Genomic DNA, 19,523 nt, shown 5'->3' with positions numbered 1-19,523 from the left:
CAATAAATCAAAAATTAGCCAGGTGTAGTAGCGCACACACCTGTCGTTCCAGCTATTTGGAAGGCTGAGGCAGAAGGATCGCCGGAGCCCAGCAGGTCGAGGCTGCGGTGGCCAGGAACGGCCACTGCACTCCAGTCTGGGTGACAGAGTGAGACTCCAACTCAAAGAAAAAGAAAAAAAGAAAAGGAAAGGAAAGATGTTCTATGTTCATGAATGGGAAAAATTAATATTGTTAAAATGTCCATGCTACCCAAAGTCACCCACAGATTCAATGCAATCTCTAATAAAATCCAATGGCAGTTTTCACAGAAAAAAATATTCTAAAATTCATATAGAATCATGAAAGACCCTGCATAGCCAAGGCAATATTGAATAATTTGTTTTTAAAAAACCTCATCAACAAGGATACCTGCATGATCAATGTTTATATACCTAACCCTGAATTGTACCCCACATCTTTATAATAAATAAATTAATTAAGAAATTCTTTTTAAAAAGCTGGAGGCATCACAGTACATCAGTTAGATTTCAGATTTTACATCAGGTAGCTATCAGAGCTGCAGTAAATAAAACTGCATGGTACTGGCACAAAAACACACATCAACCAATGAAACAGAATATGGAGCCCAGAAATAAACAAATGCATTTATGGTCAATTGATTTTTCAACAAAGGTGCCAAGGACAAACAATCAGAAAAGAACAGTCTCTTCAATAATTGGTGATGAGAAAATTAAATGTCCACATGCAGAATAAACTGACATCCTATCACAGCCCATATACAAAAATCAACCCCAAATGGATTAAAGGCTTAAACATAAAACCTGAAGCTATAAAATTACTAGAATAGAACACAGGGAAAAGCTCTATGACATTTGTCTGGACGATTTTTTGTTGTTGTTATTGTTGTTGTTTTTATATGATCCCAAAAGCACAGGCAATAAAAGCAAAAAACAAATTAGATTGCATTAAACTAAAAAGCTTATTGCAACAAAAGAAACAACAGAATAAATAGAGTGGGATAAAATATTTTCAAACCATATATCTGGTAAGACACTAATATCTAAAATATATAAGGAACTCAAACAAGTCAATAACAAAAAAACAACTCGCTTTAAAAAAATGAGCATTTCTCAAAATAAGACATACAAATGGACAACAGGTATATGAAAATATGTTCAACATTACTGATCATCAGGGAAGTGCAAATCAAAACCACAATGAAATATCACCTCACTCCTATTACAATTGCTATTATCAAAAGGACAAAAAAATAACAAGTGTTGGAAAGAATGCAGAGAAAAGGGAATCCCTACACAGTGTTGATGGTAAAAACTGGAACAAACCATTATGAAAAACAGTATGGAGGTTTCTCAAAACTCCCTGATGATCCATATGATGAAGCAATCCCACTTCTGTGTAGACTATATCCAAAAAAAAAAAATGAAATCCGTTTGTGGAAGAAATATCTGTATTCACATGTTCATTGCAGTAGTGTTAGTCACAATAACCAAGACTTGGAATATAAATATATATGTAAAAAACATATATGTAAAGCACATACACAACGGAATACTGTTCAGCCTTAAAAATGAAGAAAAATCCTGTTATTTTCACAACACAGATGAAGTTGGAGGACATGCAAAGACAAACAAATCAGGCACAGAAAGACAGATACTGCACAGTATCACTTATATGTGAATATCTAAAAAAGTTGAGCCAGGATCGGTGGCTCAGCCTGTAATCCCGCGCCTTTGGGAGGCTGAGGTGAGTGGATTGCCTGAGCCCGCGGGTTCGAGACCTGCCTGGGCAGCGAGACCTCATCTCTACAATAAATCAAAAAATCAGCTGGGCGTGGTAACGCATGCCTGTAATTCCAGCTACTTGAAAGGCTGAGGCGGAAGGATCGCCAGAGCCCAGCAGGTCGAGGTTGCGGTGGCCGGAAGCGGCCACTGCACTCCAATCTGGGCGACAGTTTGAGACTCCAACTAAAAAAAAAAAAAAAAAGTCGAATACATAAAAGTAGAAAGCAGAAGAGTGGTTGCCAGGATATGGGAAAAGGGGAAAGAGGGAGACATTTGTCAAAGAGTACAAACTTTCAGTTATGCAGAATAATACATTTCTGGAGATTAATGTACATTACATACTAATAACAAGTACTACCATATGGGGGGGGCAAAAAAATGGAATTTTGAGAAGGGACCCCAAAAAAACAGAATTATCTTCTAGAGATTTGGCCCCATGTAGTACACTAGGAATTTGTTCCTCTAGATCAGTCAACCAAAGTTTTTATCTGGGAGTATTGAGAAGGTTGCATCATGATTTGCAGAAGAAACATTCTGAGTTGTGGCAAACGGGTGACTGGTTCTTCCAACATGACAACACATCTGCCCACACCGTGCTGTGTTCAGCAATTTTTTATTAAAAAATGGCATGATCCCCATGCCTCATCCTCTCTATTCACCCCATCCCACCCTGAATGACTTTTTTTTTGTTTCCCCAGATGAAAAGTCATCAAAGGGAAACATTTTGCTGATGTGGAAGAGGTGAAACAAAAAAGGCAGAAGCACTAAAAAGCATCAAAATTGATGAGTTCAAAAACTGTTTTGAACAGTCTTTAATAAACTATTGAACACAATTTGAACATGATTTTTATAAACAAATTCCAAGTTTTTCAGGGGGCTTCCTCGTATTTATAAAAAAATTGTGAATTTATTTTCAGATGTTTAAACTTCAGTCACCTTCAAAGTACTCTTCGTTTGATGCAACACACCTATCAAAATGCTTTTTCAACTGCTCAGAACAGTTTTTGAACTCATCAATTTTGATGCCTTTTAGTGCTTCTGCAATTTTGATCAAACAGCAGAAGAACTTGGCTTTTGTGTGTGTGTAGAGATAAGGTCTCATTATGTTGACTAGACTGGTCTCAACTTCTAGGATCAAGCCACCTCTGGTTCCCAAAGTGCTGGGATTACAGGCATGAGTCACTGTGGAAACAGCTTTAATTAGATATGTCTTCGTACAATTTCTAAGGTTCAATGAAAAGAGAAAATTCTGCTTTACTGAGTGAAAACCTAGTGACTCAGGTTTTATTCTACATACACGTGTGTTTGGTATCATCCCCACAGTTCTCTAAAGTTTTGAATTAGTTACCAGTCTTAAAATATAAATCTAGGTTTCTGGTTTTCCTTGGAGAACTGTATTACTTGGCAACACCAGACCCACACAGAACAGCTGTTTCCTTTGAGAGAGGGTACAAGCTCTCTCACTAGTCACTGTTTCTACTACTGCTTAATCTCACACAGACTCTCAGGTCAGGGTCTCAGATGCTATGTACATTTGCAATATCATTTTTCTTAATATCATCTTCATTACTGAAGTATATTTTTGCTAGGTATAGAATTTGGGATTGACAATTATTTTCTTCAGCACAATAAATTATTGTTCCATTTCCCTCTGGCTTCCACAGTTTATGAAAAGAAATCTAGTAATTCAAATCACTGTTCCCCTACAAGTAATGCATTGTTTTTCTACAGTTCTTTCACTATTTATTTTGTCTTTCATCTTCAGCAGTTTGATTATGATGGGTCTGAATATGGATTTTTTTGGATTTATCTTATTTGGGGCTGCTGAGCTTCTTGAATTGGTGTTTGTTATATCTAAACCAAATTTGGTAAGTTTCAGCCATTATTTCTTCAAATATTTTTTCAGTACTATACTTTCTCTTCTCCTGGAACCTTGAGGTGACATATGCTAAACCTTCTGTTGTTCTACATTCCCAGAAGCTGTACTGTTTTTAAATGTTCTATCCTTGTTTTTACTGTTGTTCATATTAACTAATTTCTTTTGAGTTTACTAGTTTACTCTATTCAAGCTTATTAATTTTACTCTATTATTTCGATTCTGCTTTTGAGCCTATCCAGTGAGTTTTAAATTTTAGCTATTGCATTTTTCATTTCTAAAATTTCCATTTGTTCTTTTAACTTCTATTTTTTGCTGAGACTTTCTACTTTTACAATAGTTTGCAGAATGTACATGACTCTATTTTCAGGAATTTTTAAAATAGCTGCTTTAGAGTCATTATCTGATCATTCTAATATGAGTCATCTTTATTTTGGTGTCTGTTGATTGTCTTTTGCCATATGAGATGAAATTCACATGCTGGGTGATTTTGGATTGCATCCTAGGCAATAATATTCTATGAGACCCTATCTGGGTCTTATTTAAATCATATGGAGATTGTTGATACTTTTCTTTTTTTTAACAGATATTGACCCTGTTAGGTTCAACTGCAAGTTCCAACAAGCCTTTTATGAATTGTGAGCCCAATGTCAGTTTAGTCTTGGAAGTCTTTGCAGTGTTATTTGGATCTGTACTGTGTGTGCATCACCCAATAGTTAGTCTGGAACTTGGGTAGTGGTCTACCTCAAACTTTAGTTCTCAAAGTGTTTGGTATGCTGCTTAGAGTCAGATCCATATATATTCAGGTCAAAAGTGAGCCTCGGAGTTCACAAAACGTTATAGGGTTGCTTTCTTGAGCTTGTTCCTTTCTGTGATCTTCTTGATACTTTCTGATTCCCTGGAACTCCCCTATTCAGTTCTCCAGTCTTATAGCTGGGGCTTAGTTACCCCCCTCTGCTATGTACTTTCTGCAACTATGTCTGTGGATGGCAGGAAGAAATAGGGAAAAAACTAATGAGGGTTCATGCTATGGCTCCTCTAATGGGAAAGGAAGGTTCTTCTACCTTGTACTTTTAAAGCACTTTTAGGCCTCCACTGCTTCCACTCTTGTTGCTGTTGTGGTGAGACTGTCTGGAGGCTAAGGCATGAGAAAACATGAAAAAAATACATATGCATGCATACGCATGCAAGCAAACACACACACACACACACACACACACACACATACGAGGATGCTCCAATCTCTCTGGGTGTTAAGATTTCCATTTCCTGATTCTTGAGCCAAAACTAAAAGATTTTCTCCTAGAATTCTCTGTCTGTACACTATGCAATAAACAAGCCAACTGCATGTGTATATCCCACCCACATATAACAAATAATAGAAAATACTTAGAAATAAAATATCAAAAGAAGTATAAGACCTTTTTAGGATAAGTTTATAAATGCACTAAAAGATAATCAAGAAGGGCTAAAGAAAATGGAGAACTATGAACATGAATAACTTGATTTACTATAATAAAGATATCAGTTACTACTAAAGTGATCTACAAATTCAATGCAATTACACATTTTAAAAACTCAACATTTTAAATGAAAATTGGAGTAGTTTTTAAATTTATATGGAAAAACAAAGAGACGAGTATAACCAAAACACTCCTGAAGAAAATGGTGGAGGGATATATCATGCCAGAGATCAGGACTTTTTTCAAAAACAAGAGTAATTAAGACAGGGATAGATTAAAAAGGCCCAAATGAACAAGAAAGATCCAAGCATACATGGAATCTGAGTATATGACAGTGGAGCACTTGAACAGTGAACAGTTGAACAGTGAAGAACAGATGGATTTTTCATTTGAGGAGCAAAAATAATTTGTTTTCTATATAGGAAAAAAGAATAATTGATCTTTACCTTTTACTATTCATAAAAATCAATTCCTGCTGCATTAATAAGGTTTTAAGTGAAAATGAGAACATAAAAATTATTGGAAGAAAAAATAGAAAATTGGGTTAGGAAAGAGTCTGTAAAGATCCAAAAAGTATGACTCATAGAGGAAAAAGATGAGATTTTGCATAAACAATATGTAATTTAACCATTAAACATATATTTTACCATATTAACACAAAGAACTACTATTCATCAAAAGATATCACGAAAAAAGGGAATAAAAAAGTCATACACTGGAAAAGATGTCTATAAAACATACTACTAACCAAAAAATGAATATCCAGAATATATACAAGGAATTCCTACAAATCTTAGGAAAAAGACAAAAATGATCAAAATGGGGCCGGACAGCTTGGTGGCTCACTCCTGTAATCCCAGCACTTTGGGAGGGTGAGGAAAGAGGATTGCTTAAGCCCAGGAGTTACCATCTTGGGCAACATAGTGAGACTTCATCTCTACAAAAAAAATTTTAAAAAGTAGCCAGGTGTGGGGGCAGGCTACCTATAGTCCCAGTTATTCGGGAGGCTGAGGTGGAAGGATCGCATGAGCTCAGAAGCTTGAGGCTGTGGACAGCCATGACTGTGCCACTGCCCTCTAGCCTAGGTGATAGAGTGAGACCCTGACTCAAAAAAAAAAAAAAAAAATCAAAACAGAATAACACAGCAGAGACACTAATGGCCAATAAACATATGAAAAGGTAATCATCTTCAATATAACCAGGGAATTTTAACTTAATACAATAAAATAAGATGTCCTACCCATCAATCAGATTGCTAAAAAATGAGGGAAAAAAAATCTTAAAATATCATAGGGTGAGATAGTGGAGCAAAGGTATTTCCCACAGAAACTAATACACTTGGAAAACAGTTTCATATAACCTTGTAAAGCTATACCAAGACTCAGCAATAAGATTCCTAAGTGTACTTCCAAACAAATCATTTGACTTAAATATTATGATAATGACCTGTTTTACATAGTTTTGTGTGTAATGTTTTGTAAATAATATTTTAAAGGAAGAACTTAACAGATAAGATGAAAAGTCTTAAAGGTCATAGTTGAAGAATATATTAGCAAATCAGTACAAATCAAGCCCAAGTAAATATATACAAAGGCATTATAAATGGAAAAACAGATGAAAAGTAAGAGACATGGACGATAATACAGATGTTTTATGTGGGTTCCACAGGAGCAAAAGAAGAAAAATAAATCGTAGCAAGATGATAGCTAAAGAGGTGACTACCAAGGATTTCCTACCACTAAAGAAAGATGTAAGAACTCATTGAAAAATACTACCAGAAGCAAAACATAAAGGGAATAAAGGTAACCACATCTGAATATATAACAGTAAAAATTGAGTCCATCAGAGGAAAAGATTACAAAGGAACAAGAAGCATATATCAAAAAGAAAACAGAGAAGAATATCTTTATGGCCTTGTGGTAGGCAAAGACATATTAAAAAGGACAAAAATGTACAACCTGCCCAGGTATCAGCAGGGGGATTGATTCCAAAACTGCAGCAGATACCAAAATCTGCAGGTGCTCAAGTACATTATACAAAATGGCATAATAAGTTAGTTTCCATCAACTATGGGTTCAAACCTACTAATATGGAGGGCCATATAAATGTATTTTATATCTGTGTTTGGTTGAATCTGCAGATGCAGAATCCACAGATATTAAAGGCTTATTATACATATCAGGTTATTCCATTTACATAAGATTCATTACTACAGTGAGGAAGAATTCCTCCAATAAGATCCAACAAGTGTGATGCACAAAAGACTGATAAATTTGACTATACTAATATTAAAAACTTACAATATTAAGTATTATTATATACTCACTAACTGATCAAAATCAAAATTTGACAATACTACACATTAGGAAGCATGTACAACAATGGGAAAACTCTTGTACTGCTGGTGCAATTGTAAATAAGTACAAGCATTAAAGAAAAATTTTAAATTAGGGAGCTGGAGATATGATGCCTTATGACCCATTCATTTCTCTCCTAGTCCTAAAACACAGAAAATGTTCATAGAGGCAGTATGTAATTGCCAAAAACTAGAAACAAACCAATTGTTTATGAACAGTAGAACTGGTAACTATGGTATATTCACATAGTGAAATGGATCAATGAATCTGACTACAAGCAACAATACCTATGAATCTTAAAAGCAAAATATGCAAGAAAAAAGTAAGATAGAATATATGTTGTATGAGTCCATTTACATAAAATCCAAAGTCAAGTAAAACTAACTATATTATTTTAGGTGGTTTTAAGTGGCATTCTCAGTTTGTAAAACTACAAAGGAACACAAAGAGAAGTGTATTGGAAGTGCCGTAGTTCTTAACCTGGGTAACTGTTCTATGAGAATTCATTTCACCATCATGTAAATATGTATCTAAATTTTGTTACTTTTCTGTATTTGTGATAATTTCCAGTAAAAATAACTAAAATATACTGCCTGCTAGGCATATCTATCTCTGCAGGCACAAGTGGATAGATAGATCAAAGAAACAGAAAAAAGGGTCTGGAATATAAACTAAAATAAATCAGAACTTAAACCTATCATCAAGGAGGCAGGTAAAACTGATAAAATAAGCTGCTATTACATAAATGCTACAAAATAAGATATGAGCGTGTGGTGGCAGGGGTTTGATTTGTACTTTTAATTTATACCTTATTGCAGATGAAATTAAAAAGGGATTTAAAAGTTATAAAAACAAATTACAGAAAATATTTAAAAAACAGAACTTAATATCTATAAAATTTGTAGAGGCCAGTTAATTTTCCACAATCAGAAGTCATAACTACCAAAAAGGAACTGACTATAAACACATTATAATATCCATATTAAAAATGCCAATCCAAACTAAAATCAAAAAAGAAAAGTACCCACTGCAAACTGATAAATGTTCTTATTTTCATAGAGTCCATGAATTTGAAAAAATATAATAATAGATTAAAACTGTAAGATACAGGAATGAACAACTAAAAGATAATTTCCACCATTATGGTAAAAATGTCTGCTCCCATAAGTACTCAATATAATAAAAATAAAACAATCCAGGATACCAACAAATCATTGTAAAATTTATTAGGGATAATAATTGCATTAAGGTTATATAAGGGAGAAAACATCCTACCTTGTAGAATTACATACGCTTGCAAGGGTAAGATGACATGAGATTTTGGATTTGTCTGAAAATATGCGAGCAACAACAATAGGGATAGATGAAGCATGTGTAGCATGTATTTTTGAAAATTTTCACAATGAAAAATAGTATTGTATGACATGTCAAAGAAATGAACAAAAAACATTTACTTAAAATAAAAATTAACCATTTCTAAAGAGCATAATAAATGAATACTACCAACTATTTTAAGTGTGTGAAAGCTTTAAAAGTATCTTGCCTCTGAGAATCTATCCTAAGCAAATACAGAAAAATCTATATGCATAAGTTGTGCAGCAGAATGGTGCTTTTACAATTACTGATTGCAAAGCAGCCCAAATATACAAGTATAAATTTTTTAATTGCATTAAAAGAAAAAAAGAATTTTTTTTTCTCCTGAACCAGGGTCTCTATCACTCATGCTGGAGTGCAGTGTTACAATCACAGCTCATTGCAGCCTCAAACTCCTGGGCTTAAGCGATCCTCCTACCTCAGCCTCTCCAGCCTCACAAGTAGCTGGGACTACAAGTATGTACCATCATGCCCAGCTAATTTTTTGATTTTTTTGTAGAGATGAGATAACTAAATTCTACCAACCCTTCCTTGAAAAGATTTCAAGTTCCACCACTTCCTTCTCACTGCCACTGATAACACTTAAATGGTCTCTAAGTCATCATCATACCTAAACCAGATTACAAAAGTTCATTAAACAGTCTTTATGCTTCCAGTCTCACTTCCTACAAAGCAGATAGGGTGACCCTTTTAAAACGTAAGTTGGGGATGGGTGCAGTGGCTGACACCTATAACCCTAGCTCTTTGGGAAGCCAAGGCAGGAGGACTGCTTCAGCCCAGGAGTTCAGCCTGGGCAACATATAGCAGGCAACATAGCAAAACCTCATCTCTACAAAACAAAAAAAAAGGAACCAAGTGTAGTAGCGTGTGCCTGTAGTACCAGCTACTCAGGAGGCTGAGGGAGGGAAGATTGTTTGAGCCCAGCAGTTCAAGGTTATGGTAAGCCGTGATCGTGCCACTGCCTTCCAGTCTGGACAACAGAGTAAGACCCCAATTCAAAAAACAAACAAAACACAAAAAACCAAAAACATGAGTTGGATCATGACATCCAAATGCTCACAGCCTTCCAGTGATTTCCTGTCTTAGAGTGAAATGATTTATCATGGCCTGTGTGGCAATAAACTATCCATATACTCTTCCCCACTCCCGCTTCTTTGACCTTACCTCCTACCCACATTCCTCTCTGCTCTCACTCTTCTCCAGTCACTGGTCTCTAAGACAGACAATGCACACTTTTGTCTCAGAGATTATGCACATTCTATTCATTATAGTAACCTCAGTGTTTGCAAATAGTGCTGGGCATATGACTGATACTCAGTAAACATACTGAATGAATGAATATGCTGTCCTGTTTTTCTTTCTTCACACCAAATCTCTCTATCTTTACTAGCTGTTATCTTTTCCATGAAGACACAGGCCCTTTATTTCTACCACTCTATCTAAAGTCAATCACATGCGTTCTTAAATCTCCCTCTATGACTTCTATGTGGATAAACTTCTCTTCTACATTGTTGGTCCTCACCTTCTGCTAAGTTCCCCATTTAACTTCACTTATGGTGGTTCTACTTTGTAGAAGTAATTTGTGGACATGTTCTAGTATTTCTACTAGGCCATACATTCTAAAACCGCGTATTCCTTTTTAAATCTCTGCAGCATCTAGCTGACTACCTCACACGTTAGAAAATCAGAAAGTGTTGGTAAAAAGTGTAATAAATCAATAAGAGTATATAAACTCCTATATTAAAAAACAAGTTAGAGAAAATAAGCCTTTGGCAATGGAAAGAAAAATATTTCAGGAGATAGTGATGCTTTTATAAGAATAAATACAAAAGAGGATGCGAAGCTGGAAAGGAAATGAATCTAAAATATAGATAGAAAATAATATACTTAGAGACGGTAGAAGAGAGCACCAGCTAGCTAGAAATGAGAGAGATATAAGGAAAGAAAAACAGGGAAAGTATGTTAGATAAGGGGAAAAGGTAGGTTCATTTGAAAGCTCATGCTGAAAAGGTCTTAGTCTATACAACAGGCCTAAAGCTTTTGAGGGAAGCTTCCCAGATAGCATCTCAAAGATGCAATGTAGTGTCTCCACTGACCAGCTGGGTCATTATCTGCTGTGTCTCACTTACCTGGCCAATGGCCTCTTGTCAGCTCTCTGTCAACCAACCAGGGCTCCTTCCCTTGCTCCAGGAAGGAGATCACATTTGGTTTAGAAATAGAGTGTCCTGCTTCCAAAAAAAGTAATGAGACAAATTTATAATGAGAATGGCCAAGAAAATTCTAGTCCCTTTAATATAAAGACATGACACTATAGAGTCAAAGAAAGACACAAGGACATATGAAACATAACAGAAGACTGGAAACATTCAATGCATTCAGAACATACTCAGAACATTCCTGTGAGAACAGGATGTAGAAACCCAACTGGTTTTTGAAAGTTTGGAGAACATTTCACATTGGGGGAAGTAGACCTTTAGGGGCAGAATCTAAATTATTATGGACAGATGTCCTTACCCATTGAAATCAGGTTGCTGTAATTCTCCAACATCACATCTCTGTATAAATCTCTCTGATCATCATTCAGGTATTCCCACTCCTCCTGAGAGAAGTCTATGGACACATCACTGAACATCACTGACTCCTAGAACAATAACCATGTATATGACTAGATTAATAAAAAGTTTTTTTTCGTAAAGGAAAGAGAGGAAAAAAAGATTAAGGTAGAGGAAGTGAAATATAGTGAGCCTATGAATGTCAGACACAGTAGAGGACTGAAAACAAATAAGCACAACTGAATCACTGTGCTTCCATGTCATTCTGTTTCCTCCAGACAAAACTGCCTGGGTATGGTGGGATATTTGCATTATCCAAACAAGGCTAAGAAAGAACAAAATTGAGCTATAAGGAACTTCTAAATGAAATCAAATTGAAGAGACAATGCCTAGCACAATACCTGTCATATAATAAATCAATAACCCATGTGCTTTTCTTTCTCCCTCCCATTTTCCCAAATAGCTAAGGGTAAAATTTCAAAATAAGGGATAAGGACAAGACATTAAAAGTATCGAGAGGAGAGCAGGTCCTATTAAAGACATTAAAAATCAGACAGGCAATGGAATTCTCAAGAACATCCCTAAAAGCAAGAAAAAATAAGAACATTTTTTAATAATTTGATGGAGAAAATAAATTCTGACCTAGAATTTCATAATCAAACTATCAGTCTATTATAACTGTTGAGAAAAGATGTTCCTAGGTATCCAAGGACTCAAGCACAGTTTCTTGGGAAACTTTTGGAGGATGTGCTCCATAAAAATGAGAGAGTATGCCAGTAAAGAAGACAACATGGGATTCAGGAAACAAGTAAAGTACACAAGAGAGTTGTGAAAGAAAATTCAAGAAAAATAACAAAAGAGAAGTCTCAGAAAACTAACTGCAGCAGACCTAGAGGGAAATCAGACCAGATGGGAGAAAGGAGAAAAAGGAATGGGAAAGAAAGTCTCTATATGAAAAGGAACTGATGTATCTGACCAGATGGAAAACTTATTGACTGGCATGTGGCGGTAATGCTGGAGATTTTGGATATAAATACAAGAACAACTGAGCAAATGAGGGATAAAAGAAATTAACCCCAGGAAAATGAAAGACTGTGTAAAATAAAGCCATGAGCTGGCTTGGCAAAGAATGATACTTGCAGCCAATGTTGGATACAATTGATTTAACCAAAAATGGTGATATAATTAATAATAGCCAGGGAAAATGGAAAGTGCAATATGGAATAAAATGTTCCTTTTCACTTTGCAGTAAACTAAGAGATAATGAGTGAAATGAATCTATAAACAAATTATAATTTAAACCATATTCAAGAGTGGGACTGGTGATGGGACAAAGACTGGCATCAAACTTCCCTTGTAGACATGTGTGAAATGACTTTTAAAAATAATTATGGCCATGTTTTTGTTAAGCCCTGGCTCAGCCACATGGCTCTTTGAGCTCTCGCTGGGCTGTTTCCCTAAGCTGTGGTCCCCTCCCCCATGTTGGAGAGCTGAATCTCCTTTTTTTACTCTCTCCAATCTGCTTTCTAAATAAACTGTATTTTCTAATCTAAAAAATAAAATAAAATAATTGTATCTTAGAAAATTTAATTAGCATATAACTTAGAACCGATCCATTCTCATGCTACACTGTAATAAGAATTATTCATTATTACAACAAATGCTGTTTATACACATACTTTTTCTCATTGAATAATATTCTATTATAAGGATATAAATAACATTCATTCTCTTATCTTTAGACATTTAGGCTGGGTTGATCTTTAAAGACCTCCTTAACATTGACCCAGTCTTATTTACAACCATCCATTGCTCAAATGTAAAAATTTCTCTAAAGAAAATTTGTAGAGGATGATCCAGATTCACACAATGGCATTACTGACGTCAATTCTTCATGGATGCTTAGTGGGGTGTCAGAATTTCATACCAACCATTAGTCACACTTCTAAACATAGGTTCATAAACTAGGAGATCATGCCATGTCCAAAGGCTAAAGTTGAACAAAATATTCTACATATTTTCTTACTGGAAAGCCCAGGTCTGTGGAGCTAATTAGGGCTTTTCCCTATGAGATGCCCCCAATTACTTATTTTTATCCCATCATATCACTGTCTAAGCAAGTTAGATTCATTAGTTTAATGTGGGGGAACACATTTCTATCCTACCAGGATTTCGGGCAGGAGTCTTGAATAGGAGACCCTGAAGGACTTAGTAAATGAATACACAAATATTGTTTAAAAGAAGGGGGAACTAGAAAGGGTACTGCATTGTTTAGAAGAAAATGGAGGTCAAGTTCCTGAAAGGGGACCCTAGAAACCAGGATGAAAACAATTATTCCAAACCTAGTTTAGGTCAGATCATTTTTATATTATATAATTCACAATCTCTATATGGGAAGAAATAAGCATTCTTGATAAAATGGATAAGCAATTTTCTGAAAGATTTTCATTGATTAAAACTTCTTCAGAGAAACTTTTTATTCAACCATATGACTGACTAACAGTTAACTGTGAGTCAAAAGTATAAAATTTCTAACAATAATTGCCTACCACTTCTTTTTTCAATAAATTGGCTTGTCAGAGACTCTTTCTTTAAAATAAAGATAAAAGAACTTTTGCATTGCTTATAACGAAACTATCTGAAATGCATTTTTTAATTTGTTTTCTTCTTAACACCAAAAGCATCATGATGAGGAAAGCAAATGTTTACATGTACTAGGGGTAAAAATGACTCTATTTGAACAAAAGGAAACAGTATCTCACCTGAGCCATGGCTTTGATGTTTGTAGGAAAAGACCTTCTCCAGGCTCCTTTTTTGGAAAAGGGTAGAGCTGGGAAGGGTAAAATAAGATACATGAGACTTCTCTTGCCTCACAGCTCCCAGAATGATCATTTCCCGTCTGTTCACGCCACACAAACACTTGAGGGGTATCAGTGAGAAAAATGGGCAAATCTGTCATCATCTCCAGCTCCAAAGACACCAGGCTATGACTGAAGCAAAATGGATTTTGGTAATCTATTATGACTTGGAGAATGTTTGTATACACACACACATAAACATACATACAAAAATACAAAGGTTTTAAACTCAAATTATAGCAGATTAAACACATTGTTATACACATTGCTATTCTAACTTAATATATTTTGGAATGAATCCCAACAAGTACATATTGTGCTACATAATTGTCTTAATAACTACACTGTATTCCATTAAATGGATGTGCAATTTATTTAACTAATTTACTTAATCTTCCTTCCACCAATGATCATTTGGGCTGTTTCCAGTCTTTCCCTATAACAAACAATGCTGTAATAAATAAATGCTGTAATAAATATCATTGTGTATATATAATTTTACCTGTATATGAATTCTGAACGATTAGTTCCTAAAGGTATAATTACTCAAAGTTTATATGCGTTGTAATTTTCTTTTTTAACTTTGGATTCAAGGAGTACATGTGCGGGTTTGTTACATGGGTATATTGTATGATGATGAGGTCTACACTTCTGTTGAACTTATCATCCAAATAGTAAACATGGTACCTAATAGGTAGTTTTTTCATTCCTTGTCCCCCTCCATGTCCCAGCATTTTAAGTTTGGATACACCTTGATCAAACTAGTTTTCAATGTGCTTAGATTGTATAATCAGGTCTCAAGTCATGACCAAGAAACAACTATCTTGCCTAGTTTGAGAAGGCTTTGGGGTTAATGGGCCTTGGCTTAAGAGACCTAAAACCCAGAAAATAAAAAAAAAAATAACATTATTGAAACCTTAGGAAGATGCTAAAATTAGCATAACAATAAAATAGAAAATCATTTTTTAAAGTATAGAAATACATTTGTATACCTAATCCTGAATTGTACCCCACATCTTTAAAATAAATAAATAAAAGTGTTTAAAAAAAGTACAGAAACAATGTACAAATGAACTAAACTCACATCGCTGATGCTTTAGAATAGCTTTTGACTCTAAGGTGTAATAAAACTTGTAGTAATTGTATGTATTCTTTACTGGCATCTTCACTTTAAGATGTCTAATGTGTCTAAAATAATAAATTATACTAAAATACTAATAGAAGTCTAAATTGTATAAAGGAGGACTGAATTAGTGATCAATGTTAAAGTGTTTAAGAAAATTTTGGTTTGTTTAGGAGACACAAGAACTTAATAAATTGTACAAACTATAAAGAGCAGTGAACATTGTTCCCTATGCACAAAGCTCCTTGATTATTAAACAATTTATCAATTATTTCATGCAAACTAACCATCCAGAAACTAACACCACGTTACCGATTACCTAATGGCTTCCTCTACCCCTAGACACTGAATTTCCCCAGGAAATGAAAAGCAAAGTCATCAAAAAGTGTCTCTTCCTTAAAACTTGAATGCACCTTTTAATATTATTATGACTGGCCGGACTCGGTGGCTCAGCCTGTAATGCCAGCATTTTGGGAGGCCGAGGCGAGTGGATTGCCTGAGCCCGCGGGTTCGAGACACACCCGGGCAACTTGGCGAGACCTTGTCTCTACAACAAATCAAAAAGTAGCCGGGCATGGTAGCGCACGCCTGTAGTTCCGGCTCCTTGGAAGGCTGAGGCAGAAAGAACGCCGGAGCCCAGCAGGTCGAGGCTGCGGTGGCCGGGAGCGGCCACTGCACTCCAGTCTGGGGTGACAGAGTGAGATTCCAACTCAAAAAAAAAAATTATTATTACAACATATTAGACTGTTAGTATTTTTTTCTAAATGAACTATCACAGAACTCTTAGTATTCTTTTATCAACCAAAAAGCCTATTATATATATGTGTGTGTATATTATATATGCGTATGTATGTATACATGTGTGTGCATGTATCTACACACACACATATATACATATATATGCCAGGCATTGTGCTCGATACTAAAGAATCAAAATAATCCAGAAATATTTGGAAACAGAGTTCCTTCTCCTACACTCCTCACTTCAGCCTCCCTTTCTGGTCTCTACTCCTGGCCTTCCCCTGCTTAAAAGGATGAGCTCAAATGCTGTACCTCCACGCAGAATGGCATGAAACATTCCCACTTCAACAGTTCCATACTTTGCCTGTTGCATTCTCAATACTCATCTTTGTCCTTAGAGGGCAGCCTCTCAGGCTGAATTCTTGCAGCTGGGGAATCTGCTTCTTTCTTTATTAAATTCAACCCTCATTAATATATATTTTTTTAAAGTCTTAGGAAACGAGAAAGAGAACTTCCTCAAGTTGATGAATAGCATCTATGAAATATCTACTATTGGGAGAAACAGGCCACCATGTGTCTCCCATACTCTTACACATCTTGCTGGATGTGCCAAGAATGTAAGGCTCTAACTACTCTTTACTGGGCCATTTTCCAGGGTTATGTTTGCAACTGATAACCTTGAGAGATAAGATGATAACATCTCTTCCACACAAACAGCAGGCTTGCTTCCTGCTCACTATAAAAGCAATGAATTCTCTAGGCTCAGTTTACTCAGTGGCCAAGCAAACCCACTGTATGAACAGTATCCATGTAGGCCCTCATGTTGCCCCCATGGGAACTGAGAGAAAGAGGAACTGCGGAGAAAGAGCTCATGCTGTGGGCTGCGACGTGGGTAACAAAGTCTTTGCCTCTGATCCAGAAGTTTCATGTTTTCTGCCAACATTCCATTCATGAAACGAATGGGCCAATTTATTAGCTTCTAAGCAGGAAAAAAATCAAATTCTCTAGCTAATATTATACTTAATGTTAAAACACTGAAAAGTTTCTCCCTGAATTCAGGAAAAAAAGAGTCATGTGTATTATGATCACTTATTTATTTATTTATTTATTGAGTTGGAGTCTCACTCTGTCGCCCAGACGAGTGCAGTGGCCGCTCCCGGCCACCGCAGCCTTGACTGGCTGGGCTCCGGCAGTCCTTCTGCTCAGCCTTCCAAGTAGCCGGAACTACCGGTGTGCGCTACCACGCCCGGCTGATTTTTAAATTTATTGTAGAGATGAGGTCTCACCAAGTTGCCCAGGCGGGTCTCGAACCCACGGGCTCAGGCAATCTACTCACCTCGGCCCCCCAAAGCGCGGGATTTCAGGCTGAGCCACCGATCCGGCGATCATTTATTTTTAATAATGTATTGGAGGGCCTAGTCAGTGCAATAAGATATGACAAAGAAATAAGAGGTATAAAGATTGTAAATGAAGAAATAAATTTGTCATTATTCGCAGATAATAAGTTATAGATATAGAAAATCCTAAATAACCCATAAATTCTTATAATTAGCAAGAAAATTAAACAACATGATCTGATACAAGGACAATATATAAAAATCAATTGTACATCCAACAACAAACAATTTGAAACTTTTAAAAGGCCAGGTGCAATTGCTCACACCTGTAATCCCAGCTGTTTGAGAGGCCAAGGAGAAAGGACTACTTGAGCCCAGGAGTTCAAGACCAGCCTAGGCAATATAGCGAGACCAAAAAAAAAAAATTTTTAAATTAGCCAGGCATGGTGGTGCACGCCTGTAGTCTCACCTACTCAGGAGGCTGAGGCAGAAGGATTGCCTGAGTCCAGGAAGTGGAGGCTGCAGTGAGCTGTGATTATGCCACTGCACTCCAGCCTGAGTAACAGAATGAGACCCCAACTAAAAAATAAATAAAATATAGCTTCAAAAATAAATATCAAATACCCAGGTACAAAACTAACAAAAGATGTACACTAAAAACTAAAACAAATTGGTGAAATTATAAATCTTAATAAATGTAGAGATACACCATATGTATTAATTGAATGACTTAATATTGATGTCAATTCTCAAAAAAATTAACACATAAATTTGCAAACAAAATCTCAGCAGGGAATTTTTTTTTTAGGGGGTAGAAGTTAACAAGTTGATTCTAACATATGTAGAAATTGAAAAAACTTACAAAAGCAAAGAGAGTCTTGAAGAAAAAAGGTTGAAGGATTAATACTACCAATTTTAAGGCAGTAATACTGACAAAAAGACAAATAAGTATAAAACAAAACAGAATACAAAGTCTAGGAAGAGAACCAAATAATCACATATATATAATATCACCTGATTTAAGACAAGAACTCCCTGAAATTTAGATAGGCAAGGACTGTCTTCAATAAAGAGTGCTGGAACAACTGGGTACCTGACTGGCAAAAAATTAACCTTTACCCCTACTTCTTGCCATACATAAAAATAAATTCAAGATGAATCACAGACTTAAATGTGAATGCTAAAGTTATAAAGATTCTAAAAGAAAACGTAGGAGAATATATTCAAGATCTTAAGGGATACGAAAAAAAAAAGCACTAATAATAAAAAACAAAGGACTAAATAAGTAACTACTAAAAAATGGGGGGGAAAACAAAAACAGGCAATCTTTAGGAAGACTTAAAAATGTTCAAGCACATCATACTTAGATAAATAAGAAAACGACATGCGGGTACTATTTCTCATCTATTAGACTGATGAAAACTAAAAAGTATGACAATACAGTCTGTTGGGTGGAATTTGTGGAGAAACAGGCACACTCATCTATTACAAGTGAGAATGAAAACTGGTTTAACATTCTATAGGAGAATCTGACAATACTTAACAAAACTACAGAGCACTCACATTTTGACCCAGCAATCCCACTTCCAGGAATCTACCCTGAAGATGCCCCTCAAGCAATACAAAAATACATATATGCAAAGTTATTCATTGCAGCACTGTTTCTATTAGCAAAATATTGTAAATGACCTAAATGCCCTTATATAGGAGAGTAGTTGAATGACTTATGATAAATCCATAAACTGTAGTAATATGTAACCTGTTAAAAAAAATTATAAATAGCACTTCAAACTGTTGTGAATTGATGCCCAGAATATATTATTAAGCAAACGAAACAATGCACAAAAGAGTACCTAGAGTATGTTATCTTTAATGTAAAAAGAAGCTGCTCATTCTTTTGTGCAAAAGAAATATGGGAAGCATAAAGTGGAAACTAATGAAGTTGATTATGTATGCAGAGTGGGCAGGAACCATGTTCATGTTTTTACACTCAAAATATTGCAGAATGCTACAATTAACCAGGATTGGGAACCAACCCA

At 35.6% G+C, this 19,523-nt stretch overlaps 2 protein-coding genes across 5 annotated transcripts in view; both read right to left on the bottom strand.

The window, feature by feature from the left end:
• LOC103272599 (zinc finger protein 829) overlaps window positions 1–11,516 on the bottom strand; it is a 310,263-nt gene extending 298,747 nt beyond the window's left edge. The window contains exon 1 of the mRNA XM_021718591.1: window positions 11,468–11,516. The gene's annotated coding sequence lies outside the window, so the exon portion shown is untranslated. The remainder of the gene's footprint in view (window positions 1–11,467) is intronic.
• The window catches only part of LOC103272589 (zinc finger protein 566), an 81,880-nt gene that overhangs the window by 6,396 nt on the left and 55,961 nt on the right, over window positions 1–19,523 (bottom strand). For 2 of the 4 annotated variants that reach the window (XM_008070072.2, XM_008070073.1), the window contains exons 2-4: window positions 14,188–14,255; window positions 11,388–11,514; window positions 11,003–11,098 (exon numbers count right to left, since the gene is read on the bottom strand). In XM_008070072.2, coding sequence (XP_008068263.1) covers window positions 11,003–11,098; window positions 11,388–11,514; window positions 14,188–14,196 — 232 coding nt within the window. In that variant the 5' untranslated portion in view covers window positions 14,197–14,255. Of the gene's footprint in view, window positions 1–11,002; window positions 11,099–11,387; window positions 11,515–14,187; window positions 14,416–19,523 lie in introns of all 4 variants that reach the window. The other 2 variants (XM_008070070.2, XM_021718590.1) reach the window with 2 other exon arrangements.

This window comes from Carlito syrichta, unplaced genomic scaffold, assembly GCF_000164805.1.
Source record: "Carlito syrichta isolate Samal-C Ts95f unplaced genomic scaffold, Tarsius_syrichta-2.0.1 Scaffold312887, whole genome shotgun sequence".
Taxonomy (NCBI): domain Eukaryota; kingdom Metazoa; phylum Chordata; class Mammalia; order Primates; family Tarsiidae; genus Carlito; species Carlito syrichta.
The sequence above is the reverse complement of the archived record's forward strand: the minus strand, read 5'-3'. Positions and strand labels throughout refer to the sequence as shown.